Raw genomic sequence first — 27,831 nt, 5'->3', positions numbered from 1 at the left:
CCAGAGGAAGGAACAAGATAAAACCCCAGAAGAACTAAGTAAGGTGGAGATAGGCAACCTACCTGAAAAAGAATTCAGAGTAATGAAGTAAAGATGATCCAAGGTCTCAGAAAAAGAATGGAGGCACAGACCAAGAAGCTACAAGAAATGTTTAACAAAGAGCTAGAAGATTTAAGGAACAAACAGTTGGACAATACAATAACTGAAATGAAAAATACACTAGAAGGAATAGCAGAATAACTGAGGCAGAAGAACAGATAAGTGAGCGGGAAGACAGAGTGGTGGAAATCACTGCCCCAGAACAGAATGAAGAAAAAAGAAAAGAAAGCAGGACAGTCTAAGAGACCTCTGGGACAACATTAAACACACCAACATTTGCATTATAGGGGCCACAGAAGGATAAGAGAGAGAGAAAGGGCCTGAGGAAATATTTGAAGAGATAATAGCTGAAAAATTCCCTAACATGGGAAAGGAAACAGTCACCCAAGTCTAGGAAGTGCAGAGAGTCCCATACAGGATAAACCCAAGGAGGAAAATGCTGACACACATTAATCAAACTGACAAAAGGCAAAGACAAAATATTAAAAGCAACAAGGGAAAAGCAACAAATAACATACAAGGGAATCCCTATACAGTTATCAGAAACTGCAGGCCAGAAGGGAGTGGCACAATATATTTAAAGTGATGAAAGGGAAAAACCTACAACCAAGAATACCCAGCAAGGCTCTTGTTGAGCTTTACAGACAAGCAAAAGCTAAGAGAATTTAGCACCACCAAACCAGCTTTACAGCAAATACTCCAGGAACTTCTCAAGGTGGAAAAGAAAAGCCCACGACTAGAAACAAGAAAATTACAAATGGGAAGCCTCATCAGTAAAGGCAAACATACAGTAAACATGGGAAATTATCCACACACAAATATATCGAAACCAGCAATCATGAGGAGAGTACAAATGCAGGATATTGGAAATGCATTTGAAATTAAGAGACCAGCAACTTAAAACAATCTTGTATATATATAGCCTGCTATATCAAAACCTCATGGTAACTGCAAACCAAAAATGTACAATAGATAAACATGCAAAAAGAAAAAAATCCAAACACAACACTAAAGTAGTCATCAAATCACAAGAGAAGGGAACAAAAGAGGAACAGAAGAAAAAAGACCTACAGAAACAAATCCAAAACAATTAACAAAATGGCAATAAGAACATACATATCAGTCATTACCTTAAATGTAAATGGATTCAATGCTCCAACCAAAACACAGACTGACTGAATGGATACAAAAGACCCATATATATGCTCTCTACAAGAGACCCATTTCATATCTAGGGACACATACAAACTGAAAGTGAGGGGATGGAAAAAGATATTCCATGCAAATGGAAAGCAAAAGAAAGCTGGAGTAGCAATTCTCATCTCAGACAAAATCGATTTTAAAATAAAGAATGTTACAAGAGACAAAGAAGGACACTACATAATGATCAAGGGATCAATCCAAGAAGACATAAAAATTATATATGCCCCCAACATAGGAGCACTTCAATATGTAAGGCAACTGCTAACATCCATAAAAGGAGAAATTGATGGTAACAATAATACTGGGAGACTTTAACACGCCACTTACCTCAATGGACAGATCACCCAGACAGAAAATCAGTAAGGAAACACAGGCTTTAAATGATGCATTAGACCAGATGAACTTAGTTGATACTTACAGAACAATCCATCTGAAAGCAGCAGAACCCACATTCTTTTCAAGTGCACATGGAAAATTATCCAGGATAGATCACATGCTGAGCCATAAAGCGAGCCTCAGTAAATTGAATTGAAATCATATCAAGAATCTTTTCTGACCACAATGCTATGAGATTAGAAATCAACTACAAGAATTAAACTGTAAAAAGCACAAACACGTGGAGGCTAAACAATATGCTACTAAACAACCAATGAATCATTGAAGAAATCAAAAAGGAAATAAAAAAATACCTAGAGACAAATGAAAACGAAAACAATGATTCAACCCTATGGGACTCAGCAAAAGCAGGTCTAAGAGGGAAGTTTATAGCAATATAGTCTTACCTCAGGAAACAAGAAAAATCCCCAATAAACAACCTAACCTTACACCTAAAGCAACTAGAGAAAAAAAACAAAACCCAAAGTTAGCAGAAGGAAAGAAATCATAAAGATCAGATCAAAACTAAACGAAGTAGAAATGAACAAGAGAAAAGATCAATGAAACTGAAAGCTGGTTCTTTGAAAAGATAAACAACACTGATAAGCCTTTTGCCAGACTCATCAAGGAAAAAAGGGAAAGGGCTCAAATCAATAAAATTAGAAATTAAAAAGGAGTTACAACTGGCACCACAGAAATACATAGGATCATAAGAAACTACTTACTACAAGCAACTTTATGCCGATAAAATGGCAACCTAGAAGAAATGAACAATTTCTTAGGAAGATACAATCTCTCAAAACTAAACCAGGAAGAAATAAAAAATATGAACAGACCAATTACAAGTACTGAAATTGAAACTGATTAAAAAACTCCCAACAAATAAAAATCCAGGACCAGATGTTTTCACAGGCAAATTCTATCAAACATTTAGAGAAGTTAACACCTATCCTTCTGAAACTATTTCAAAAAATTTCAGAGGAAGGAATATTCCCAAACTCATTGTATGAGGCCACCATCACTCTGATACCAAAACCAGACAAAGATACCACAAGATGAGAAAATTACAGGCCAATATCACCAATGAACATAGATGCAAAAATCCTCAACAAAATACTAGCAAACCAAATCCAACAATACATTAAAAGGATCATACATCATAATCAAGTGGGATTTATCCCAGGGATGCAAGCATTTTTCAATATATGCAAATCAATGTGATACACCATGTTAATAAATTGAATAAAAACCATATGATCATTTTAATAGATGCAGAAAAAGCTTTTGACAAAATTCAACACCCATTTATGATAAAACCTGTTCAGAAAGTGGGCATAGAGGGAACCTACCTCAACATAATGAAGGCCATATATGACAAACCCACAGCTAACATCGTAGTAGTGAAAAGCTGAAAGCATTCCCTCTAAGATCAAGAACAAGACAAGGATGTCCACTTTTGCCACTATTATTCAACATAGTTTTGGAAGTCCTAGCCACAGCAATCAGAGAAGAAAAAGAAATAAAAGGAATCCAAATTGGAAAAGAAGTAAAACCGTCACTGTTTGCAGATGACATGATACTATACGTAGAAAATCCTAAAGATGCTACAAGAAAACTACTAGAGCTCATCAATGAATTTGGTAAAGTTGCAAGATACAAAATTAATACAGAGAAATCTCTTGCATTCCTACACACTAACAATGAAAGATTAGAAAGAAATTAAGGAAACAATCCCATTTACCATTGCATCAAAAAGAATAAAATACCCAGAAATAACCTAGCTAAGGAGGCAAAAGACCTGTACTCCGAAAACTGTAAGACACTGATGAAAGAAATCGGATGACACAAACAGATGGAAAGATATATCATGTTTTTGGATTGAAAGAATATTGTCAAAATGATTATACTGCCCAAGCCAATCTACAGATTCAATGCAATCCCTATCAAATTACCAACGGCATTTTTCACAGAACTAGAACAAAAAATTTTTAAATTTTTATGGAAACCCAAAAGACTCCAAAAAGCCAAAGCAATCTTGAGAAAGAAAAACGGAGCTGGAGGAATCAGTCTCCCTGACTTCAGACTATAGTATAAAGCTGCAGTATGGTACTGCCACAAAGACAGACTTGCAGATCAGTGGAACAGGATAGAAAGCCCAGAAGTAAACCCACGCACCTATGGTCAATTAATTTACAATAAAGAAGGTAAGAATATATAATAGAGAAAAGACAGTCTCTTCAATAAGTGGTGCTGGGGAAACTGGACAGCTATGTGTAAAAGAATAAAATTAGAACATTCTCTAACATCATACACAAAAATAAACTCAAAATGGATTAAGGACCTAAATGTAAGACTAGATACTATAAAAGTCATAGAGGAAAACATAGGCAGAACACTCTTCGACATAAGTCACAGTATCTTTTTGGTTTCACCTCCTACAGTAATGAAAATACAAACAAAAATAAATGGAACCCTAATTAAACTTAAAAGCTTTCGCACAGCAAAGGAAACCATAAACAAAATGGAAAGACAACCCGCAGAAAGAATATTTAATCCCTTGTTGGTTGCATCATTTGTAAACTCCAAAATATATTGGGTTGGCGAAAAAGTTCATTTTGGTTTTCCCATAACATGTTATGGGAAAACCAAAATGAACTTTTTGGCCAAGCCAATGCAAAATAATTGTGCTCATGCAGCTCAATATATTTTTAAAAACCCAATCAAAAAATGGGCAGAAGATCTAAGACAGGTGGCCAAAAAGCACATGAAAAGATGCTCAATGTCGCTGATTAGAGAAATGCAAGTCAAAATTACAGTGAGGTATCACCTAAAATCCGTCAGAATGGCCATCATTAAAAAGTCTACAAGAGGGGCTTCCCTGGTGGTGCAGTGGTTGAGAGTCCACCTGCCAATGCAGGGGACACAGGTTCGTGCCCCGGTCCGGGAAGATCCCACATGCCGCAGAGCGGCTAGACCCGTGAGCCATGGGCACTGAGCCTGCGCGTCTGGAGCCTGTACTCCGCAACGGGAGAGGCGACAGCAGTGAGAGGCCAGCGTACCGCAAAAAAAAAAAAAAAAAAAAAAAAGTCTACAAGAGGAGGATGGGGGAAGATAGCAGAAGAGTAAGAGGTGGAGATCACCTTCCTCCCCACAAATACATCTACACGTGGAACAACTCCTACAGAACACCTACTGAACGCTGGCAGAAGACCTCAGACCTCCCAAAAGGCAAGAAAGTCCCCACGTACCTGGGTAGGGCAGAAGTAAAAAGAAAAAACACAGACAAAGAATAGGGACAGGACCTGCACCTCTGGGAGGCAGCTGTGAAGGAGGAAAGGTTTCCACACACTAGAAGCCCCTTCGTGGGCAGAGACTGTGGGTGGCAGAGGGAGGAAACTTCGGAGCCACGGAGGAGAGCACAGCAACAGGGGTGCAGAGGGCAAAGCGGGGAGATTCCCGCACAGAGGATCGGGGCCGACTGGCACTCACCAGCCCGAGAGGCTTGTCTGCTCACCCGCTGCAGCGGGTGGGGGCTGGGAGCTGCAGCTCAGGCTTCGGTCGGATCCCAGGGAGAGGACTGGGGTTGGGGGTGTGAACACAGCCTGCAGGGGATTAGTGCACCACGGCTGGCCGGGAGGAGTCAGGGGAAAAGTCTGGACCTGTCGAACAGGCAAGAGACTTTTTCTTCCCTCTTTGTTTCCTGGTGCGCAAGGAGAGGGGATTAAGAGCCCTGTTTAAAGGAGCTCCAGAGACGGGCGTGAGCCGGGGCTAAAAGCGTGGACCCCAGAGACGGGAATGAGACGCTAAGGCTGCTGCTGCCACCACCAAGAAGCCTGTGTGTGAGCACAGGTCACTCTCCACACCTCCCTTCCGCGGAGCCTGTGCAGCCTGCCACTGCCAGGGTCCCATGATCCAGGGACAACTTCCCCAGGAGAACGCACAGCGTGCCTCAGGCTGGTGCAACGTTATGCTGGCCTCTGCCGCCGCAGGCTTGCCCCGCATCTGTACACCTCCCTCCCCCCGGCCTGAGTGAGCCAGAGCCCCCGAATCAGCGGCTCCTTTAACCCCGTCCTGTCTGAGCGAAGAACAGACGCCTTCCGGCGACCTACACGCAGTTGCAGGGCCAAATCCTAAACTGAACCCCCGGGAGCTGTGCGAACAAAGAAAAGAAAGGGAAATTTCTCCCAGCAGCCTCAGGAGCAGTGGATTAAATCTCCACAATCAACATGATGTACCCTGCATCTGTGGAATACCTGAATAGACAACAAATCATCCCAAATTGAGGAGGTGGACTTTGAGAGCAAGACATTATTTTTCCCCCTTTTCCTCTTTTTGTGAGTGTGTATGTGTATGTTTCTGTGTGAGATTCTGTCTGTACAACTTTGCTTTCACCATTTGTCCTAGGGTTGTGTCCGTCCTTCTTTTTTTTTACTTAAAATTTTTTTCTTAATTATCTTTTAATAACATTATTTTATCATACTTTATTTTATCCTCTTTCTTTCTTTTTACTTTTTCTCCCTTTTATTCTGAGCCATGTGGATGAAAGGCTCTTGGTGCTGCAGCCAGGAGTCAGTGCTGTGCCTCTGAGGTGGGAGAGCCAACTTCAGAACACTGGTCCACAAGAGACCTCCCAGCTCCACGTAATATCAAACAGCAAGAATCTCCCAGAGATCTCCATCTCAACACCAACACCCAGCTTCACTCAATGACCAGCAAGCTACAGTGTTGGACACCCTATGACAAACAACTAGCAAGACAGGAACACAGCCCCACCCATTAGCAGAGAGGCTGCCTAAAATCATAAGGCCACAGACACCCCAAAACACACCACCTGATGTGGACCTGCCCACCAGAAAGACAAGATCCAGCCTCATCCACCAGAAAACAGGCACTAGTCCCCTCCACCAAGAAGCCTACACAACCCACTGAACCAACTTTAACCACTGGGGACAGACACCAAAAACAACGGGAACTACGAACCTGCAGCCTGCAAAAAGGAGACCCCAAACACAGTAAGATAAGCAAAATGAGAAAACAGAAAAACACACCGCAGATGAAGGAGCAAGATAAAAACCCACCAGACCTAACAAATGAAGAGGAAATAGGCAATCTACCTGAAAAACAATTCAGAATAATGACAGTAAAGATGATCCAAAATCTTGGAAACAGAATAGAGAAAATGCAAGAAACATTTAACAAGGACCTAGAAGAACTAAAGAGGAAACAAGCAACGATGAACAACACAATAAATGAAATTAAAAGTACTCTAGAAGGGTTCAATCGTAGAATAACTGAGGCAGAAGAATAGATAAGTGACCTGGAAGATAAAATAGTGGAAATAACTACTGCAGAGCAGAATAAAGAAAAAAGAATGAAAAGAACTGAGGACAGTCTCAGAGACCGCTGGGACAACATTAAACACACCAACATTCAAATTATAGGGGTCCCAGAAGAAGAAGAGGAAAAGAAAGGAATTGAGAAAATATTTGAAGAGATTATAGTTGAAAACTTCCCCAATATGGGAAAGGAAATAGTTAATCAACTCCAGGAAGCACAGAGAGTCCCATACAGGATAAATCCAGGGAGAAACACGCCAAGACACATACTAATCAAACTGTCAAAAATTAAATACAAAGAAAACATATTAAAAGCAGCAAGGGAAAAACAACAAATAACACACAAGGGAATCCCCATAAGGTTAACAGCTGATCTTTCAGCAGAAACTCTGCAAGCCAGAAGGGACTGGCAGGACATATTTAAAGTGATGATGGAGAGAAACCTACAACCAACATTACTCTACCCAGCAAGGATCTCATTCAGATTTGATGGAGAAATTAAAACCTTTACAGAGAAGCAAAAGCTGAGAGAGTTCAGCACCACCAAACCAGCTCTACAACAAATGCTAAAGGAACTTCTCTAGGCAAGAAACACAAGACAAGGAAAAGACCTACAATAACAAACCCAAAACAAGAAAATGGGAATAGGAACATATATCGATAATTACCTTAAATGTAAATGGATTAAATGCTCCCACAAAAAGACACAGACTGGCTGAATAGATACAAAAACAAGACCCATATATATGCTGTCTACAAGAGACCCACTTCAGACCTAGGGACACATACAGACGGAAAGTGAGGGGATGGAAAAAGATATTCCATGCAAATGGAAACCAAAAGAAAGCTGGAGTAGCAATTCTCATATCAGACAAAATAGACTTTAAAATAAAGACTATTACAAGAGACAAAGGACACTACCTAATGATCAAGGGATCAATCCAAGAAGAAGATATAGCAACTGTAAATATTTATGCACCCAACATCAGAGCACCTCAATACATAAGGCAAATACTAACAGCCATAAAAGGGGAAATCAACAGTAACACATTCATAGTAGGGGACTTTAACACCTTACTTTCACCAATGGACAGATCATCCAAAAAGAAAAAAATAAGGAAACACAAACTTTAAATGATACATTAAACAAGATGGACTTAATTGATATTTATAGGACATTCCATCCAAAAATAACAGAATACACATTTTTCTCAAGTGCTCATGGAAATTCTCCAGGATAGATCATATTCTGGGTCACAAATCAGGCCTTGGTAAATTTAAGAAAATTGAAATTGTATCAAGTATCTTCTCTGACCACGCTATGAGACTAGATATCAATTACAGGAAAAGATCTGTAAAAAATACAAACACATGCAATCAGAGCACACAGCAATCAGAGAAGAAAAGGAAATAAAAAGAATCCAAAGCAGAAAAGAAGAAGTAAATGTCACTATTTGCAGATAACATGATTCTATACATAGAGAATCCTAAAGATGCTACCAGAAAACTACTAGAGCTAATCAGTGAATTTGGTAAAGTTGCAGGATACAAAATTAATGCACAGAAATCTCTGGCATTCCTATACACTAATGATGAAAAATCTGAAAGAGAAATTAAGGAAATACTCCCATTTACCCTTGCAACAAAAAGAATAAAATATCTAGGAATAAACCTACCTAAGGAGACAAAAGACCTGTATGCAGAAAATTATAAGACACTGATGAAAGAAATTAAAGATGATACAAATAGATGGAGATATATACCATGTTCTTGGATTGGAAGAATCAACACTGTGAAAATGACTCTACTACCCAAAGTAATCTACAGACTCAATGCAATCCCTATCAAACTACCACTGGCATTTTTCACAGAACTAGAACAAAAAATTTCACAATTTGTATGGAAACACAAAAGACCCCAAATAGCCAAAGCAATCTTGAGAACGAAAAACGGAGCTGGAAGAATCAGGCTCCCTGACTTCAGACTATACTACAAAGCTACAGTAATCAAGACAGTGTGGTCCTGGCACAAAAACAGAAATATAAATCAATGGAACAGGATAGAAAGCCCAGAGATAAACCCACGCATATATGGTCACCTTACCTTTGATAAAGGAAGCAGGAATGTACAGTGGAGAAAGGACAGCCTCTTCAATAAATGGTGCTGGGAAAACTGGACAGGTACATGTAAAAGTATGAGATTAGAACACTCCCTAACACCATACACAAAAATAAGCTCAAAATGGATTAAAGACCTAAACGTAAGGCCAGAAACCATCAAACTCTTAGAGGAAAACATAGGCAGAACACTCTATGACATACATCACAGCAAGATCCTTTTTGACCCACCTGCTAGAGAAATGGAAATAAAAACAAAAATAAACAAATGGGATCTAATGAAACTTCAAAGCTTTTGCACAGCAAAGGAAACCATAAACAAGACCAAAAGACAACACTCCGAATGGGATAAAATATTTGCAAATGAAGCAACTGAGAAAGGATTAATCTCCAAAATTTACAAGCAGCTCATGTAGCTCAATAACAAAAAAACAAAGAACCCAATCCAAAAATGGGCAGAAGACCTATATAGACATTTCTCCAATAAGATATACAGATTGCAGGGCTTCCCTGGTGGCGCAGTGGGTGAGAGTCTGCCTGCCGAGGCCACAACAGTAAGAGGCCTGCGTACCGCAAAAAAAAAAAAAAAAAAAAAAGATATACAGCTTGCCAACAAACACATGAAAGAATGCTCAACATCATTAATCATTAGAGAAATGCAAATCAAAACTACAATGAGATATCATCTCACACCAGTCAGAATGGCCGTCATCAAAAAATCTAGAAACAAATGCTGGAGGAGGTGTGGAGAAAAGGGAACACTCCTGCACTGCTGGTGGGAATGTGAATTGGTACAGCCACTATGGAGAACAGTATGGAGGTTCCTTAAAAAACTACAAATAGAACTACCATATGACAAGCAATCCCACTAGTGGGCATATACCCTGAGAAAACCATAATTCAAAAAGAGTCATGTACCAAAATGTTCATTGCAGCTCTATTTACAATAGCCAGGAGATGGAAACAACCTAAGTGTCCATCATCGGATGAATGGGTAAAGAAGATGTGGCACATACATACAATGGAATATTACTCAGCCATAAAAAGAAACGAAATTGAGTTATTTGTAGTGAAGTGGATGGACCTAGAGTCTATCATACAGAGTGAAGTAAGTCAGAAAGAGAAAGACAAATACTGTATACTAACACATATATATGGAATCTAAGAAAAAAGAAAATGTCATGAAGAACCTAGGGGTAAGACAGGAATAAAGACAGACCTACTAGAGAATGGACTTGAGGATATGGGGAGGGGGAAGGGTAAGCTGTGACAAAGCGAGAGAGAGGCATGGACATATATACACTACCAAACCTAAAATAGATAGCTAGTGGGAAGCAGCCGCACAGCACAGGGAGATCAGCTCTGTGCTTTGTGACCACCTAGAGGGGTGCGATAGGGAGGGAGACACAAGAGGGAAGAGATATGGGAACACATGTATATATATAACTGATTCACTTTGTTATAAAGCAGAAACTAACACACCATTGTAAAGCAATTATACTCCAATAAAGATGTAAAAAAAAAAATGTCTACAAGTAACAAATGCTGGAGAGCATGTGGAGAAAAGGGAACCCTCCTACAAGGTTGGGGGGAATGTAATTGGTGCAGCCACTATGGAAAACAGTATGGAGTTTCCTCAAAAAGCTAAAAATAGAGCTGCAATGTGATCCTGCAATCCCACTTCTGGGCATATTTCCGGAGAAAACCATAATTCAAAAAGAACATGGCCCCCAGTGTTCATAGCAGCACTATTCACAATAGCCAAGACATGGAAACAGCCTAAATGTCCATTGACAGATGAATGGGTAAAGAAGACGTGGTACTTTAGTTGCAGCATGCCAGGTGTTCATTGCAGCATGCAGGATGCTGCAACTAAAGATCCCACACACCGCAACGAAGATCCCACGTGCTGCAACTAAGACCTGGAATAATGGAATAATTCCATCTGCAGCAACAATGGATGGACCTAGAGATTATCATACTAAGTGAGTAAGCCAAAGAAAGACAAGTATATGATATCACTTATATGTGGAATCTAAAAATGTGGTACAAATTAACTTACAAAACAGACTCAGACTTCAGAAACAAACATGGTTACCAAAAGGGAAAAGTGGGGCAGGAGGGATAAATTTAGAGGTTGGGATTAACATATACACACAACTATATATAAAATAGATAATCAATAAGGATCTACTGTATAATACAGGGAACTCTACTCAATACTCTGTAATAACCTATATGGGAAAGGTATCTGAAAAAGAATAGATACATGGGGCTTCCCTGGTGGCGCAGTGGTTGAGAGTCCGCCTGCCAATGCAGGGGACACGGGTTCGAGCCCTGGTCCGGGAGGATCCCGCATGCCACAGAGCAACTAAGCCTGTGCACCACAGCTCCTGAGCCTGTGCTCTAGAACCTGCGAGCCACAACTGCTGAGCCCACGTGCTGTGACTGCTGAGGCCCACGCGCCTGGAGCCCGTGCTCTGCAACAAGAAGCCACCACAGTGAGAGGCCCGACACTGCAACAAAGAGTAGCCCCCACTCGCTGTAACTAGAGAAAGCCCACACGCAGCAACGAAGACCCAACACAGCCACAAGTAAATAAATAAATTAAAAAAAACAAAAGATATACGTATAACTAAATCACTTTGCTGTCCACCTGAAACCAACAACATTGTAAATCAACTATACTCCAATATAAAAAAACTTTTTTTAAGTCACCACCTTGGGGTTTTCTGGTGGTACAGTGGTTAAGAATGTGCCTACCAATGCAGGGGACACGGGTTCGAGCCCTGGTCTGGGAAGATTCCACACGCCACGGAGCAACAAAGCCCGTGCACCACAACTGCGGAGCCCACGTGCCACAACTACTGAAGTCTGTGCACCTAGAGCCCATGCTCAAGAGAAGCCATCGCAATGAGAAGCCTGCGAACTACAATGAAGAGTAGCCCCCACTTGCCACAACTAGAGAAAGCCCACATGCAGCAACAAAGACCCAACACAGCCAAAAATAAATATTTAAAAAGTCACCACCTTTAGGAAATAAAAACTAAGGTTTTACCTATAAACAGTTATTTTAGAAGATTCTTTGTATTAAGCTAAAATCCCCTATCCCCGACCCTTTAGAATCATTGACTGTTCCTAGGAGGACATACATTGCTGGTTTCCTGGAAACTGAGAGGGAAAGGAGTGGGTAGTCACCCAGTCTGAGGGTGGCAAAGCTGAGACCAGGCCTGGGGCTCCTGACTTTCAGCCCAGGGTCTCTTCATCTGCGGCCTTATCTCTCCTGTAACATACTGCCGTGGGCTGTCATTCTCCCTTCCCTACAGTGCCTCTTTTGTAGGACAGCCTTTCAGTCTGATGAAGACCACTATCAGAAGTCCCTCACGTCTTTTCTCTGAGTAAAATACTCAGAGTTTGTTATTGTGCCTCATCTGACATGATTCCAGGTCCTTCACTGGCTTACTCTTAAAATGGAGAAAACTTAGAGGAAGTATCTCCCATAAAATCCAGTGGCCAAAATTGAGTAACGGGGCTGTATTATCTCCCACCATAAGGAAAATAGTTTTAAAATTGTAATTTGTTTATTATGCTGTTTTATTTAGGCTGAACATATACCACATTTCAGGATATTTTCCACCCAGAGCTCTCTGCTATGTTTACTTGGAAAGGGTACCAAAGATAGCATAGAATCTGAAATTGACTTGGTTTGGAAATTGGTATAATATACAGAACACTTAGATTAAACAAAGACAGCTGTTATTCATACTAATGGTGTAATGGTAAATATCTCAAAGGTCAGTTGTATTTGTTTTTTTGGCTGTGCTGGGTCTTCGTTGCTGCACATGGGCTTAGTCTAGTTGCGTCGAGTGGGGGCTGCTCTTCTTTCCGGTATGTGGGCTTCTCACTGTGGTGGCTTCTCTTGTTGTAGAGCTCGGGCTCTAGGCCCGCGGGCTTCAGTAGTTGTGGCTCGTGGGCTCTACAGTGCAGGCTCTAGAGCGCAGGCTCAGTTGCTCCACGGCATGTGGGATCTTCCCAGACCGGAGCTCGAAGCCGTGTCCCCTGCATTGGCAGGTGGATTCTTAACCTCTGTGCCACCAGGGAAGCCCCAGGTCAGTTGTATTTTTGTACTGTGTTCCTATATTTGTGTTGGTATGGGTTTAATACTCTGGAAATTTTAAATTTCCAACAAAATAATTTAGGTTCCAAACTTGCCTACACATTGGAACCCCCTGGGGAGCTTAAACAAATCTGCTTCTGTCCCATTCTGGGAGATGGTGATTTAATTTTTCTGAACTAAGGCCTGAGCTTTAGGAATTATTAAGAGATTCCCCATGTGATTTTAATATGCAAATAATTTTGAGAACCACTGCTGTAACGTGATCAGATTTAGGCAAGGGACTTAGAAAATTGTTCCTTGCCTTGTTCCCTGCTCCAGCTTGAACAGTTTGGCATTGCATGAAATTTTATGATCTAATTCTCATTTGGACTTACAGATGTCATGGACCTAAAGTGTGCAGTTTTTTGTTTTTTTTTTTTAAAACTTGCAGTTACTATTCATGATTCCCTTTCACACTCCCTCTGCACTTTTTTTTTTTTTGGTACGCAGGGCTCTCACTGTTGTGGCCTCTCCCGTTGCAGAGCACAGGCTCCGGACACGCAGGCTCAGCGGCCATGGCTCACGGGCCCAGCTGCTCCGCGGCATGTGGGATCCTCCCGGACCGGGGCACGAACCCGCGTCCCCTGCATCGGCAGGCGGACTCTCAACCACTGCACCACCAGGGAAGCCCCCTCTGCACTTTTTAACAGTTGATTTTAGATGTGAAATCCATTCACTATCTAAATAAACTGATCACATGGATTAAAACATGAAAAGGCTTATTTTAACTGGTTAACTCAAATTCATCAATATCCACCTAAGTGTGGTAGATGTCATGCAAAAAGAAACCTTAGTGAAATGTACGCTAATGTACTAGAATGAAATAGAGATTCACACTTTTTCTGGGTGAAAGAAGGCATGCACGTTCTGGGTTTAAGGTCTTGGTGCTGGGCTTTAGGCGGCAGACAGTGAAATAGAATAATTTGCATCTAAGATAGAAAATTTTAGGGTTTCCCTGCTGGCGCAGTGGTTGAGAATCTGCCTGCTGATGCAGGGGACACGGGTTCGAGCCCTGGTCTGGGAGGATCCCACATGCCACAGAGTGGCTGGGCCCGTGAGCCACAACTACTGAGCCTGCGCGTCTGGAGCCTGTGCTCCGCAATGAGAAAGGCCGCGACAGTGAGAGGCCCTCACACTGCAATGAAGAGTGCCCCCGCTTGCCACAACTAGAGAAAGCCCTCACACAGAAACGAAGACCCAACACAGCAAAAATAAATAAATTAATAAACTGAAGGTGTCTTGTAGGCACAGACTATTAAAAAATATAGAAATTTTACCATCTGTGCTTAATTATTAAAAAGAATGACAGAATTGTTTGCAAACAAGCTGCATGTCTGACAACCTCTTGGTAGACAGAGGTTATCTGCACAATAAGTAGGAATAAAAACACTGATTTAAAAAGATGTCCAAGTCTCAACTAAAAACCCAGAAATTTCTATTGAGTCAATTTATATTTGTTGTCAGGCTTACTTTAGAATAATAGTGTTTAGCTGTTGCTTCATCCTTTGTGATACCCAAGCCAAGCTGCAAACACCGTGCGTGGTAGAAAGAGGCCATGGCCATGCCTCTGCTGATGAATTCTGGGAGACAGTCCGTGACCTGGGCTATCATGGGGATGTCATGAATCTCATCGTAGTCAGCAATCCTGTTACAACATCCAGTTGTGAAATTAAAAACGGTATCAGTTACAGTTTACATTTTTATAAACATGCCCAGAAACTGTCCATGTGCCCCAAGTGGTTTCTCTATTATTTCTACCAGTTTGAGAACAAAATTGTTTGCTCTGTGGTGAAGGGTAAATAGAACAGTCAACTAACACCAGAAGAAGAGGAACTAACTACAGTGGTTACTATATGGCTTCCTAGGATTATACTGGTCAGGCTTAATAACCACTAAAAATAAATTAAGTTTAAAATATTACAAGAACTTGGGCTTCCCTGGTGGCGCAGGGGTTGAGAGTCTGCCTGCCGATGAAGGGGACACGGGTTCGTGCCCCGGTCCGGGAGGATCCCACATGCCGCGGAGTGGCTGGGCCCGTGAGCCATGGCCGCTGAGCCTGCGCGTCCGGAGCCTGTGCTCCACAACGGGAGAGGCCACAACAGTGAGAGGCCCATGTACCACAAAAAAGAAAAAAAAAAAAAAAAAAAATATATATATATATATATAACAAGAACTCATCACTTTGCAGATTTAAACAATGGGAAAAAAGCATTTTTCTATCCCTTTGGGTATTTAAACATCAACCTTGAATTTGGAGTTTAGTCACACAGGACCAGAAAACACATTAATAAACTTACACATCTATGATAATGGGCAATAAAAAGTCCTTCTCTATAACCCAGATACAGCAATGGAGAACTACATGAAAACAAGTCAACTCCACGTCAGCCGTAATACTGTGGGAAATAGGAACATGGAAAGTTCCAAAATTTTTTAAAGAACTGTTCGAAGTCTTAGTTTTAACCATATGGGCACTAGAGGATTTGAGACACCAGAGACCACACCTTTAAGTGTCCTGCTGCCTGGAGGCCATGATGTTGGGGAGGAGAGGGTAAAAGCAATTCCTTCATCCTTCAGTGTGGATGTCTGCCTCACACTGGGCTCGGGGAGAGGGGAACCTGTGGGCTCTGTGGGAAGGGCATTATTGGGAGGGCAATGGCAGCATGGCCTTATAGCCATTTTAGAGGACACTCAGGTCTGTTGCATTTGTACATTGTGGGTAAATGCAGGAAAGTAAATGGCCTCAGAGAAGAGAAATTTCCATATAATTTATGTTAGTGTTGGAGTCTTTTAACCATTCTCATTGTGCAGTCCTCATCAAGCTATATTGTAATTGTGCAGTTATAGAACCTATGGCTAAGGGTGTAGGAAAAAAAGTTTAATATTTCTCATGTGCCAAGCTGTGTTAAACACTTTATATTCACTATTTTTTTTTAAATCAAGAAGAAAATACTTCTGCAGGATTACAAAAGAACAATTGATGCCCCAAAAGTTAAACTTGTGTAAGATTACTTAGCTGATATACGGAGCAAATAGCACTGAAGTTCTGCAGACTAACAGATGTACTATCCAATATGGTAGCCAGGAGCTACGTGTGGCTATTAAAATTAAAATCCAATGAAAATTACAAGTTCAGTCCTCAGTTGCACTGGCCACACTGCAAGTACCAATAGCCATCATTTCCAATACTGCAGCGAGTTCTATTAAACAGACCTGGCATAGAACATCTAGTAAGAGTTTTGGTAAATACTTTTATCCAGCTTACTCACCTTTTGGAAAATGCAGCACACTTTGTAAAAAATTTCATCTTATAGTAATACTCCACGAGATTCCCTTGAGCGTAAACATTTCCACGCTCTGCTGCTTCCCTCAAGCAATGCAGGGCAGCCTCGGTATCCTGGTGGATGCCTTGCCCATAAAAGTACATGAGCCCAAGTGCACCCTGGGATTCCAGGTTTCCATTGCCACAAGCTTCTGAATGCCAATAAAATGCCTAGGAGAAAGCACAATTCCCTAGTATTCACAAGGTGGATTATAAATGGAATATCTCTATAAGATAGTACTATTAATTCATCTCTAGGACACCGTTCTAACCCCCTGAATGTATGTCAGACTAGCACCAACATCGCATGCCTGAGAGAGGGTGCTGAGGGGAGCCCGCCCGTTGTCTGCCCACAGTATAGGCGAGGTCACTGGCTCGAGCTCAGCTGTTCAGGTTTCAGGATTTTCAGATTTTCCAGAGGAAGGACCAAAAAGGTGGGAAATAGGAACCAAGCGTCTGAAAGGCTTTGTAATGAGGCGCAGCCAGGAGAGGAGAGCAGCTGATGTGAGACTGCAGCCATCTCTCAGATCCTCTTGGAGCTCCAACAGGATCAAAGAAAACCAAGGATAAAAACCTGCGTGTGGTCCAAGCACGTTTGCTCAATACTCAGCTACAGTGAATCTGAGTTAGTTCAAACCGATTTCCAAGTAGCTGCTCAGTTATCTGACAAGGATCTTGGGGGTTATGTGCCTCCTACAAGTTTGCCTTTAACGCCTCATTTCCTTCTCCCTGTAAGAGTTCTTGGAAAGGGTTTTCCATCATTGGTGATTAAAGAGGTTGTACTGACTCTCCCTCCTCTTTTACCTTTTATGGCAGAATATTTTATATGTGTGCTTTTTATAGCATACAAAGTGCTCACATCCGTGGTCTCCTTTGGTAGAGGCAGGGAAGGCAGCATTCATAGTTGAGGAAGGGTGAAATGAGCTTGGAGATCCTAAAATGTAAGCTTTCTTTACATTGAAAGAAATATAAGAGATATTCAGACTACATACTTACTCCTCACCAAATATTAATCTACACAGGATGCTAGGATTTAAACAAATCACTGTTACCTTCTCTAACTCTCTGGGTTCCTTTGTTGAGTAATACAATCCTAGGATACTTTGAGCCTTCACACTAGCTTTTGGATTTCCATTGTCTGCAGCAAAAAGCCACAGTCTAGAAGAGAAGGGCAAGGCAAGTTATTCTTTGTTTAAAGCATTTGATTAAAACAAAAATCTTGTTCTCAAGTCAGATTACCTTTCAGCTTCCTCGTCTGATTGTTTAACGCCTTTTCCTTCATAATAAGCTCTTCCAAGGTTGTAAGCTGCTGCAAATTGTAAGTGTCTTGCTTTGGGACACGGAGAATCAACAATTTTCTTCATATATTCCACTCCTTTTTCCTTCCACAAAGGAAAAGAACAAAACAGAAAGTCCTAGTTTAGTTTTACCCAAGTTAAGTTTTCTCCCAATAATGCTGTAAAGCGTTCACCCTCCGACGTGAGGTAGAATGTCATGAGTCTATACCTAACAGGTATGGTTGTCCTGGACTCTGCAGGGCTAGAAATAAGTCAAAGTCCATCTCCTGGCTCAGTGTTCCCAGGAGCTCTGGGATATAAAGCATTCCCTTCATTTTATAGCTTCCACATTTGCATTACCTCTCAATATGGTTTCCTTCTTCTCTCCTCATAGCCCTTATTGTGAATCGGCACAGTTCTTAGAACTTATAGTGTAAAAATAGCCAGTAACTTCCACATTTTTAATCCTTACAGGACACGTGTGAGCCCCAAACTCTGTCTTCTCTCTTCAAGCACACTTTCCCTAGCTGTGCTCAGTGATAAATTTATGTCTACTACACTCATCTTCATATGACATCTGCATAGTCACGAAACACAGAGGACATTCTAACCACCAACAAAAGGCTTTCCTCCCTCCAAAAACCCAGACACAAATTGTTTACTAGACTATGTTCCTCTTGTCCAACGCACAGCAAGCCAAAATGCTGAGCCCACGAGGTTTGCAGCAAAGAGGGTTTACAAGGCAGCCAAGCAGGAGATGGGAGAACAAATGGGAGAACAAATCTCAAATCCGCCTCCCCAAAGGCAAGGAGCTCGGGGTATTTATAGGATAAAGAAGAAAGCAGCGGGCAGTTGGAGGTGTGGGGAGCGTGGAGAAAGGCGATTGGAAAAAGGTGCGGGAATCTTTGCTCTGCACAGGCAAAGGCCTAAGCTATAAGCCTCTGCACGTTCAAAAAGTCACTAAGCAACAGACACGCATGCCCAGTTGAAGGGTCGGTGGTTCTATCCAGTCTTAACCAGCTCAGCTCAAACTAGACACAGCTGACTCCAAGTTCCTAGAAAACAACTCGGGCAAACATCTTGTTTAGGCTACATGCTGCTTGGAGCACATGAGAGTCTTAAAAAACCACCTTGATTACTGAAGGCAGGTGAAGTGGATTTGACCCATGGTTTCAGTCCCCCCCCTTGCTTTATTGATCATTCCTCAACTCTTGAGGAAAAAGGGTGAGGACAGCTCTGGCTAATTCCTGCTGATAAGGGGCATAGGCCTAACAGGGGCTTGAGGAATCAAACTATTTAGCACTCATTTGAGAATATTCTCTTGTTCCTGGTTTCAAGTTAACATTTTGATCCCAAACAAATACCACTTATGCGCCAGCTGTCAAGGCATTCATAGGCCCAAGATTGGTAATAAAAACTATAGACAAATAGGTACGGGGTGGGGCAAATACGTACACTGTGAGGGCATACAGAACGCCAGACGTGCGAACATTTCGACTCATTTTTAGGGATTTTACCTAGGACACTGGTGAGCCAGGGATCGGGGTCTTACTTTTTTTTACCAATTGGAGTGTGTTGATCATTATCACCTTTGACTGAAACAGATAGTATCGAAGGAACACAGGCTGGGAGAATTAAGTGTGGTTTCTACAATATCCTCACCAAATAGAACCCTAACAAGGGTAGGTGCCAGGGATTTTTTGTTGTTGTTTGGTTGTTTTTTATTCTGAGGACACGAGGAGACCAAATTTTGGCTTATTCAAGAAAAAAACATGACAGGACATTTTGTTGATTAGCCTAATTTGATATGTTCACACCTGAAGTCACAGTGAAGTTAGGGATGGTCAAAAATTAACGACAGGCACAACCAAGGGGTCAGCATGATCAAATACAGAAGGTTTTAGATGACATATCCAAAAGCTAGAGAAATTACCTACTTTTGCCAAAGATTGAAAAATCCTAATCACTGAATTGTCCAAGCCTGGGAGGTTCGAAACAAAGAGAAGGCAGAACAAAAGAAAACAATCAATCTGGTTACTAGCAAATTATTTAAATTGCTTTCTAAATTTTACTTTTCAAAGCCACTACTGCAGCAATCCCACTCACCTTAATTTCTTTCCCGTGGCTTTTTTCTGGGGGTTTGCTTGCCCACTCGGGAAAGTCAGCGTCAGGGTTGGAACCACTGCGGTATTCCTCCCGCAACGTGCTTTCTCCCTTTTTCGGTGCATTCCTCATAAGGTCCCAACCCGCGAAGATGGAGCTGGTCTTCAGGATGTTTATCCTCCATGATTTCAGTCTAGATGTTCATTGTCTCCTTTAAGAGTTTCCTAAATGGGTTTTGCTATGAGTCCAAAGTTGGGGACCCAAATACGGCAGAACCCAGCCATTCCCAGAAATTCCTGCAATTATCTCTTGGTGGGAGCTGCAGCCCTAGCTAGAGCTTCCCCTCCATTAGAGGGCAAGTCTCTCTGTCCTTGTGAGAGTTCAAAACCCAAATACTTAACAGAGGGATTGAGAACTCTGTGCTTTTTCTTGGATACCTGATAGACCTGTTCAACCAAAAAGGTTGAAATCAAAACCATATTCTGAAAAAAACAAAACAAAAAAACAACCATATTCTGGTCTCAGGTGTCCTTTGTTTTACTGGTAACCAGCATCAACCACGTCCTGGAGCAGGGCTCCCTCATTTAGTTGAGGGTCCCTCAAATCTTTTGCCAGGATTTCTCCAAACATCGCGGGTAAAGTTTTAAATCCCTGAGGAAGTACTGTCCAGCAGTACTGTTGTTTAATTCTTAGTACCTAGATCTTCCCATTTGAAAGCAAACAACTCTTGGGATTTAAAACAAGGATATGCAAGAAAAGGCATCTTTCAACTCTAATACAGTAAACCAACAATGTCTGGACAGATTAGTGAGCAGAGAATATGGGTTAGGGACTACTGGATTAGTCTCTTTTACAATCTAATTGTTCTTAAATCGTGTACAAGCTGACCTCAGGTGGTATCGTAAGCCGTATAGGCCTAGCTCCTTGCTATTCCCAGCCTCCCATCCGCCCAGGTCTTCAGATTCCTCTTTGCAAATCTCTTCTGGAACAGTTGCAGGCTGTTCTTTTGGGGATTGGAGTAATAAAGCCTGCAATGCGCAAGCCTGCTCTGGTGGTACTTTAATGTCTGTCCACTCAGGGGCAAAGGTAACCCTGATATTTAGTTAGTAAATCTCGTCTCAGAAGGGGAATGGGGCATTCAGGCATGTATACAAAGGTATGCTTCAGATGCGTTTTCCCCAACTGACAGTTTAGCAGCTGGAAAAAAAAAGGCATTTTCAAGGTTTCTTTGGACACCCCAGTTACTAACATAGTTTTAGAAGGAAGCTTAGAAAGCCAGGTATTTAAAACTGAGTAAATGGCCCAATATCAATCAAAATCCAAGTTAATTTCCCACAGTCATAGTCATCCAGGGCTCCGCTTGGGAAATGATGGACTTCACAAGATTTAAAGGAACCCCTAGGGCCTGGCATTCTTGGTCACTGTCATTCTCAGCTCGGGCATCCGATGTGCCAGCTGTTTACCTTCAAGAGGCTTACTTAGGATGGGACCCTCTTTTCCAGTGTCCCTCCTGTTTGCAATATGCACACTGGCAGGGTCCGGCTATTGGGGGCCCGTTTGAGCGGAAGCTTTTGCCGAGTCCCTTGGGAGAGTCCTTGATTCCATCCAGCTCTTCCCGGTGTTAAGGTAGCCGCCCGCAGAGCAGCCTCTTTCATTCTCCATTGTTCCCTTTTCTCCTGAACCTGGTCTCTGCCATTAGAAACGTTAAAGGCAATTTCAACAAGTCAAGACATAGGCATTCCTAAAGGCCCTTCCATCTTTTGTAGTTTCTTCTGTACACTGGGTGCGCTCTGACCAAAACTGGTCACTCTGACTTTTGTAAGTTCTCTTTGTACGTTGCCTATAGGCTTTAAAGACCCTTTCTGGAAATTCTGAAGGATCCTCATTTGGTCTGTTTTACCTCCTGTACTTTATTAAGGCTTGTTTTAGCATCCCTCTTCACAATCCTGCAAGAACGCAATCTCAGTAAAGTTCGGGCCTGTCTCCAGCATTCACATCCCCATCAGGATCTGCTTTTGGTGTAGCCCCGCATGCAGCAGCCCTCACCGGGTTGCCAGGGGTTTCTGCACGAAGCAGATCTGCCTCCTCTCGAGCTTTATCCAGCACCATCCTATGCTCTTCTGAAGTGAGGAGGGTATTTAATAAATTTTGAACATCTGCCCAGGTTAGGTTGTGGGTTGCAAAAAAAAAAACAAAACCAAAAATCAATGAAGGTTTTCCATTCTCGAGTCATCTGTATAAGTTGGCATATTATTCTTCCAATTAAATAAATCCAAAGCGGACAGGGAAGTGGACCCAGATCCATCCCATCAGCTGCCCAGTCTCAGCATTCACAGCCCCCGTGGGGACTTGCCTTAAGGGATATTGCCCTATCCGCACTTGGGTAGCACCCTGGCCAAGCTGCACACCCTGGCAGGTAATGAGAGGGGAGGCCATTCCTGTTTCTCAACCCTCAGAGACTGGGGTGGAGGGCACAGGGGCCCGAGAGCCTGAGGCTCAAATACTGACAGTGAAGGAGCGGCAGCGCCACCCTGTAAGGGTGGAGGGGAGTGTCCGAGCAGCCACTCAGCCCGCAAGTCACCCTCCTTCTCATTAGAATCCAGCAAAACAGGTGTCTGTGCCTTTCCTTCCTGTTGGACCATTACCTTACATCTACTCTACACAGGTTTATTCTGATACAAGAACATAAGAGACTGTACATAAGGTATTTCATCCCGTTTTTATTCCTGTTTACAAAATAAATCTACTTGCAAAGTTTTATTGTAATTTAAGGATCCATTTTCAGGCCATTGTGCTCCAGAGTCTAGAGAATATTATGGTCACTTAGTGTTACAAAAAATAACCATCTTTTATTTTTCCATGGATTCATAACAGAAAGTCTCCCAATTTTGGAGAATGTGGCCTAGAGGGCTGCAAGAGGGAACTGAATTAACATTGCCCATTTTGAAGGAGCTTTGTTCCCAGGTGGGTGCAGCAACAAAATCTTAGGGTCCTTGCTACAGTCGCCAAGAAGCTCAACCCCCGGTAGCCAATTCCTAACAATTAAGACAATCAGACATAGACAGACATGGACAAACAAAACAAAAACAAAACCAAAATCCAGAGCCCTGGGCCATAAACTCAGGTACAGAGTACCTCAGCAGCAGTAACCTTTTATATTGTCTGCCAAAATCCCATCAGGTGGGCCTCTAACCCATGATCCTTCAGGGTTCCAAAGACAATCTAGGCACAAGTGCATTTCTTTAACGAGGTTTACCCTAAAAACATGTTTCAAATCCAAAAGCCCAAAACCCCAAAAATGTTACTGAAAGACGGGTCTAACTGCTCGCCACTCAAAAACCAATATTCAAGAGGCAAGGCTAGTGGAAAGTCTGCTTTATTTCTGAGGCCGGCAACGGGGAGAATGGTGGACTTATGTTCAGAGACTGATTCCTCACTGACAAATCAGAGGGCAAGCACTTTTTTTTTTTTTTTTTTGCGGTACGCGGGCCTCTCACTGTTGTGGCCTCTCCCGTTGCGGAGCACAGGCTCTGGACGCGCAGGCTCAGCGGCCATGGCTCACGGGCCCAGCCGCTCCGCGGCACGTGGGATCCTCCCGGACCGGGGCACAAACCCGTGGCCCCTGCATCGGCAGGCGGACTCTCAACCACTGCGCCCCCAGGGAAGCCCTGGGCAAGCACTTTTAAAGGGGAGTTTCAGGGGTGTTTAGGTGGAGGGAGGGGGCTACATGCAGAAACAGCCCAGTCAGCTCCGACAGCCACCTTGAAATTGGTCACGTGGTGGTCTGGTCAGCGCCATCTTCATTGTTTTAGGTACAGTTAGTCTTCAGTTCCAGGGTCGGTTTGTTCCTATTTCTTTGAAGCCAGTTCTCAGAACTGTGGCAGCTTATGTCATGGCTACACAGCCTGGCCATCATGTAGTTAATTTCTTTCACCTAGTGGGGGTTTCAGTATCTATAAAACAGCTCAAAGGATACGGCCCAGAATATTATCTATAGCCCTATGAGGAGGGACTAATGGTCCCCGACTTCATTCACTGACTAAACTATTATTACTTGGTCTTGTTTTCCTTCGCTTCTGCACTTTCTCACTTCTCTGAATTTGTTCTTTGACTAAAGTTTTTCTACAGACAGAAGACAGGCAGAGGGCATGGAGGGGAAGCACCATAGGGTCCTGCTCCATTTCCTCTCCTTGCTACAAGATGAAACTAAGCACGGAAGGTCAGCAGTGCCTCCCTGAAAACCCAGGGTCAGTCTGGGAATGGACACGCCAAGGAGCTGCTCGGGCTGGCCCACCGGTCCTCAGTGCCTGCAAAGGGCTGACGAGCCGTGGGCCAAAGTTTCGCCTGGACTCACCTCTTGGCTGGCTCACCACATGTGTTACCGAACCAGATCTGTCTTGCCAGACGCACAGCAAGCCAAACGCGGAGACACCGAGGTTGGCAGCAAAAACAGGCAGCAAAAAAAACCGGAAGACGGGAGAACAAATCTCAAACCAGCCTCCAGCAAGCAGGCAGCTCGGGGTATTTATGGGATAAGGAATAAAAAACAGTAGGGCGGTCCGAGGCATGGGGAGCGTGCGGGGCGTGGCGAAAGGTGATTGGGAAAAGATGTGGGAATTGGCGGGTAATCTTCTCTTGCGCAGGTGTAACTAAGATGCAGGCCTCTGCACGTTCAAAACATCATGAAGCAATGGACGCCTGTGGATGCCCAGCTGGAGAGTCGACGGTCCTATCTAGTCTTAACCAGCTCAGCTCAAACTAGATGCCACTGGCTCCAAGTTCCCAGAAAACAACTCAGGCAAACATCTTATTGTTTATGCAAGTGCAGCTTGGAGGACACATGAGTCTTAAAACGACTTTGATTAGTGAAGGCAGGTGAAGTGGATTTAACCCACAGTTTCAAAACCTTCAAAAATCACTCCAAAGAGGAAAATAATATTTGAGAGTCAAGTACATTTGTATACGCTGCATTCTAACTTTTACTCCTCACTAGTCTCTCAAAGTGCTATTGCTGGCTAAACAACACAGTAATAGATGAGAAAATAAAGGTGTTTTACCGAGTCCCAGATCATGTGGATTTACTTCTGTGAGTGTGTGAGGTAGGTGTCTACCATTTTTTCCCCCAACTGGTTAGTAAGAGAGAACTTACAGTATAATGGTAGTAGAGTGAAGTGTTCGTGTAAATCCTCCCACAGATAGCAGTGATTAAATCAGGACCAAACATAAAGAACAACTTTCTAAAGGCACTGGGAGGGACTTCCCTGATGGCACAGTGGTTAAGAATACGCCTGCCAAGGCAGGGAACACGGGTTCGAGCCCTGGTCTGGGAGGATCCCACGTGCCGCGGAGCAACTAAGCCCATGTGCCACAACTACTGAGCCTGTGCTCAAGAGCCTGCGAGCCACAACTACTGAAGCCCGCGCGCCTAGAGCCCATGCTCCGCAACAAGAGAAGCCACCGCAGTGAGAAGCCCGGGCACTGCACCAAAGGGTAGCCCCTGCTCTCCACAACGAGAGAAAGCCTACACGCAGCAACAAAGACCCAACGCAGCCAAAAATAAATTAATTTTTTAAAAAGTTATTAAAGGCACTGGGAAGTTTATCAAACCAAACACAAACTGGAAGAGGAATGACTCTTGAGAACTGCAACTGAAAGGGATCATTGAAGTTCAATGAACCCCAGACAGGATAAACAAAAACCCTCTCCTAGGCATGCATCATAGTTAAACTGCTGAAATCCATAGAAATCCTGCAAGCAGCCAGAGAAAAAGGACACATATACAGGGAACATAAGACAATCAGAGACTGACTTCTTGTGAGAAGCTAGAAGAGTTTACAATGGCATTTTTTTTTTTTTTTTTTTTGCGCGGTTCGCGGGCCTCTCACTGTTGTGGCCTCTCCCTCTGCGGAGCACAGGCTCCAGACGCGCAGGCTCAGAGGCCATAGCTCACGGGCCCAGCCGTTCCGCGCCATGTGGGATCTTCCCGGACCGGGGCACAAACCCTGTCCCCTGCATCGGCAGGCGGACTCTCAACCACTGCGCCACCAGGGAAGCACTACAATGGCATTTTTAAAGTGAGGAAAGGAGAAACTCAACCAGCAAAACAATTCATCAAAAATGAAGGCAGAGTGAAGACATTTTCAGGTAATTATAAAATTGGAGATAACTCATTACTTGCATACTTACAAGAAATGCTCTTTAAAGGAAATTCTTCAGGTTGAATGGAAAAGGAATATGGTGCCAGATGGCAACGCCGATTGATAGGGAGGAATGTAAAGCCTCAGAAATGGTAAATATGTACAAATATAAAAGGATACCCAGGCACATATATACATACCTGTGTATGTATTTTTTCCTTTCAATTTCTTTCAAAAGATATATGACTAAAGCAAACATAATGCGGTTTTGTATCAATATTTTGGGGTTTATAACATGTAAATTTCAAGACATTTCAAACCTACCACACAAAGCATATTTGTTTCAACCAGACTCTGGACCAAATTAGTGTCAAGAACTCGGTAAATTAATAAAATGATAAACATTAAAAGAATTTGCTCTTTGCCCCTTTACCTTGGGTTAACTGAACAGACCTACAGAGGCCATCTTCTTTTTTGCTCCTCTGGCCTCCATATGTAATTACATTTAAGCCATTCTATTTTGGAGTTGCCATATGCCAACCCGTCGAATCTACCAATTTTCCTGGTCTTTCTACACCTTCGTGTTCTTCCCACATCAGCTTATTCTGTATCTGTCACTGTACTCATTCCTTTGTCCCTCTTTCCCTCCATGACACTCACTCATGTGGCAGATATCTTATTTCTCCAGCTACTCTGCTGTACTTAAACCACTGAACATGGCTGGAGAAAAACATAACCATGCTGACAGGTCCTTCCTACAATTTGTGACTTCAAATTTCAGAGCGAGCTCTCCCCTCACAAGGAATACTATCAGTTTGTCTCATCAGTGATCTCTCCCACTTATCTGGAAGAGAAGATACTACTTCAAACCTTTTCCTTTCTCTTCAGACTTCTGCTGTCCCCTCGCTCCCTCTCCTGAGTCTCAGCTCATGGCTTCAACTTTTCAAATATTTTTATAAAAAATATGGAACAGTTCATGGAGTTGTGTGTCATCTTTGCACAGGTGCTATGCTTATTTTCTCTGAATTGTTAGAATTTTAGGATACATGCTGCCACAGCAAACACTTGGCTTGTCTTTTATTTCACTGAGAAAACAGAAAGAATTGAAAGAAACACCAAATCTATCAGTTTACCTGATTCATTATCAATTTTTTCCTCTCTACCAGATCTTGTGTGTCAGCTTACAAATAATACTGTAATATCTTTGATCTGGGAGAAAACTCTCCCTTGATCCCATGATCCCTCCCAGTTATTGCACATATATTTGTTCTACTTTATAACAAAGCTCAGTGCTTATCTCCACTTCCTTACATCCATATGTCTCCTCCACCCACTCCAATCTTGGTCCCTTATGACCTTGGTCCCACTGAAATGGTTTTGTCAAGATCTCCAGTGAAATTCATCTTAGTATGTCTGATAGTGCTCAGTTTTCATTCTACTCACCTCTCAGCAGAATTTGAGACAGATGATCACTCCCTTCTTCTTGAAACAATTTCATCGTTTGACTTTCAGATCACCACACAGTCCTCATTTTCCTCTGTCCTCCCTGTCTTCTTCTCATTTCTCCTTTGCTGGCTAGCTATTCTTTCCGTTATGACCATGAAATACTGGAGGGCTTCCAGTCCCTGGCCTTGACCTGTGGCTCTTGTCTATGATACTCATTCAGCAATCTTATCCAAGCTGGTGCTGTAACTCCCACTGCTCCA

At 42.5% G+C, this 27,831-nt stretch overlaps 1 protein-coding gene and 1 non-coding gene across 5 annotated transcripts in view; both read right to left on the bottom strand.

The window, feature by feature from the left end:
- LRP2BP (LRP2 binding protein) overlaps positions 1-27,831 on the bottom strand; it is a 55,967-nt gene that overhangs the window by 6,450 nt on the left and 21,686 nt on the right. For 3 of the 4 annotated variants that reach the window (XM_029226227.1, XM_029226226.1, XM_029226228.1), the window contains exons 7-12: positions 19,992-22,144; positions 19,823-19,915; positions 17,848-17,990; positions 17,661-17,766; positions 16,556-16,779; positions 14,757-14,931 (exon numbers count right to left, since the gene is read on the bottom strand). In XM_029226227.1, coding sequence (XP_029082060.1) covers positions 14,757-14,931; positions 16,556-16,779; positions 17,661-17,766; positions 17,848-17,990; positions 19,823-19,915; positions 19,992-20,120 — 870 coding nt within the window. In that variant the 5' untranslated portion in view covers positions 20,121-22,144. The remainder of the gene's footprint in view (positions 1-14,756; positions 14,932-16,555; positions 16,780-17,660; positions 17,767-17,847; positions 17,991-19,822; positions 19,916-19,991; positions 22,145-27,831) is intronic. The other variant, XM_029226229.1, reaches the window with a different exon arrangement.
- Positions 27,084-27,186, bottom strand: LOC114897714. The gene has a single exon (XR_003794243.1). It is a non-coding gene; the product is annotated as a U6 spliceosomal RNA (small nuclear RNA).

The sequence above is a fragment of the Monodon monoceros genome, unplaced genomic scaffold (genome assembly GCF_005190385.1).
Source record: "Monodon monoceros isolate NGI ecotype Baffin Bay Population unplaced genomic scaffold, NGI_Narwhal_1 Super_Scaffold_17, whole genome shotgun sequence".
Classification (NCBI taxonomy): domain Eukaryota; kingdom Metazoa; phylum Chordata; class Mammalia; order Artiodactyla; family Monodontidae; genus Monodon; species Monodon monoceros.
This window is presented reverse-complemented; position numbering and strand designations above follow the sequence as displayed.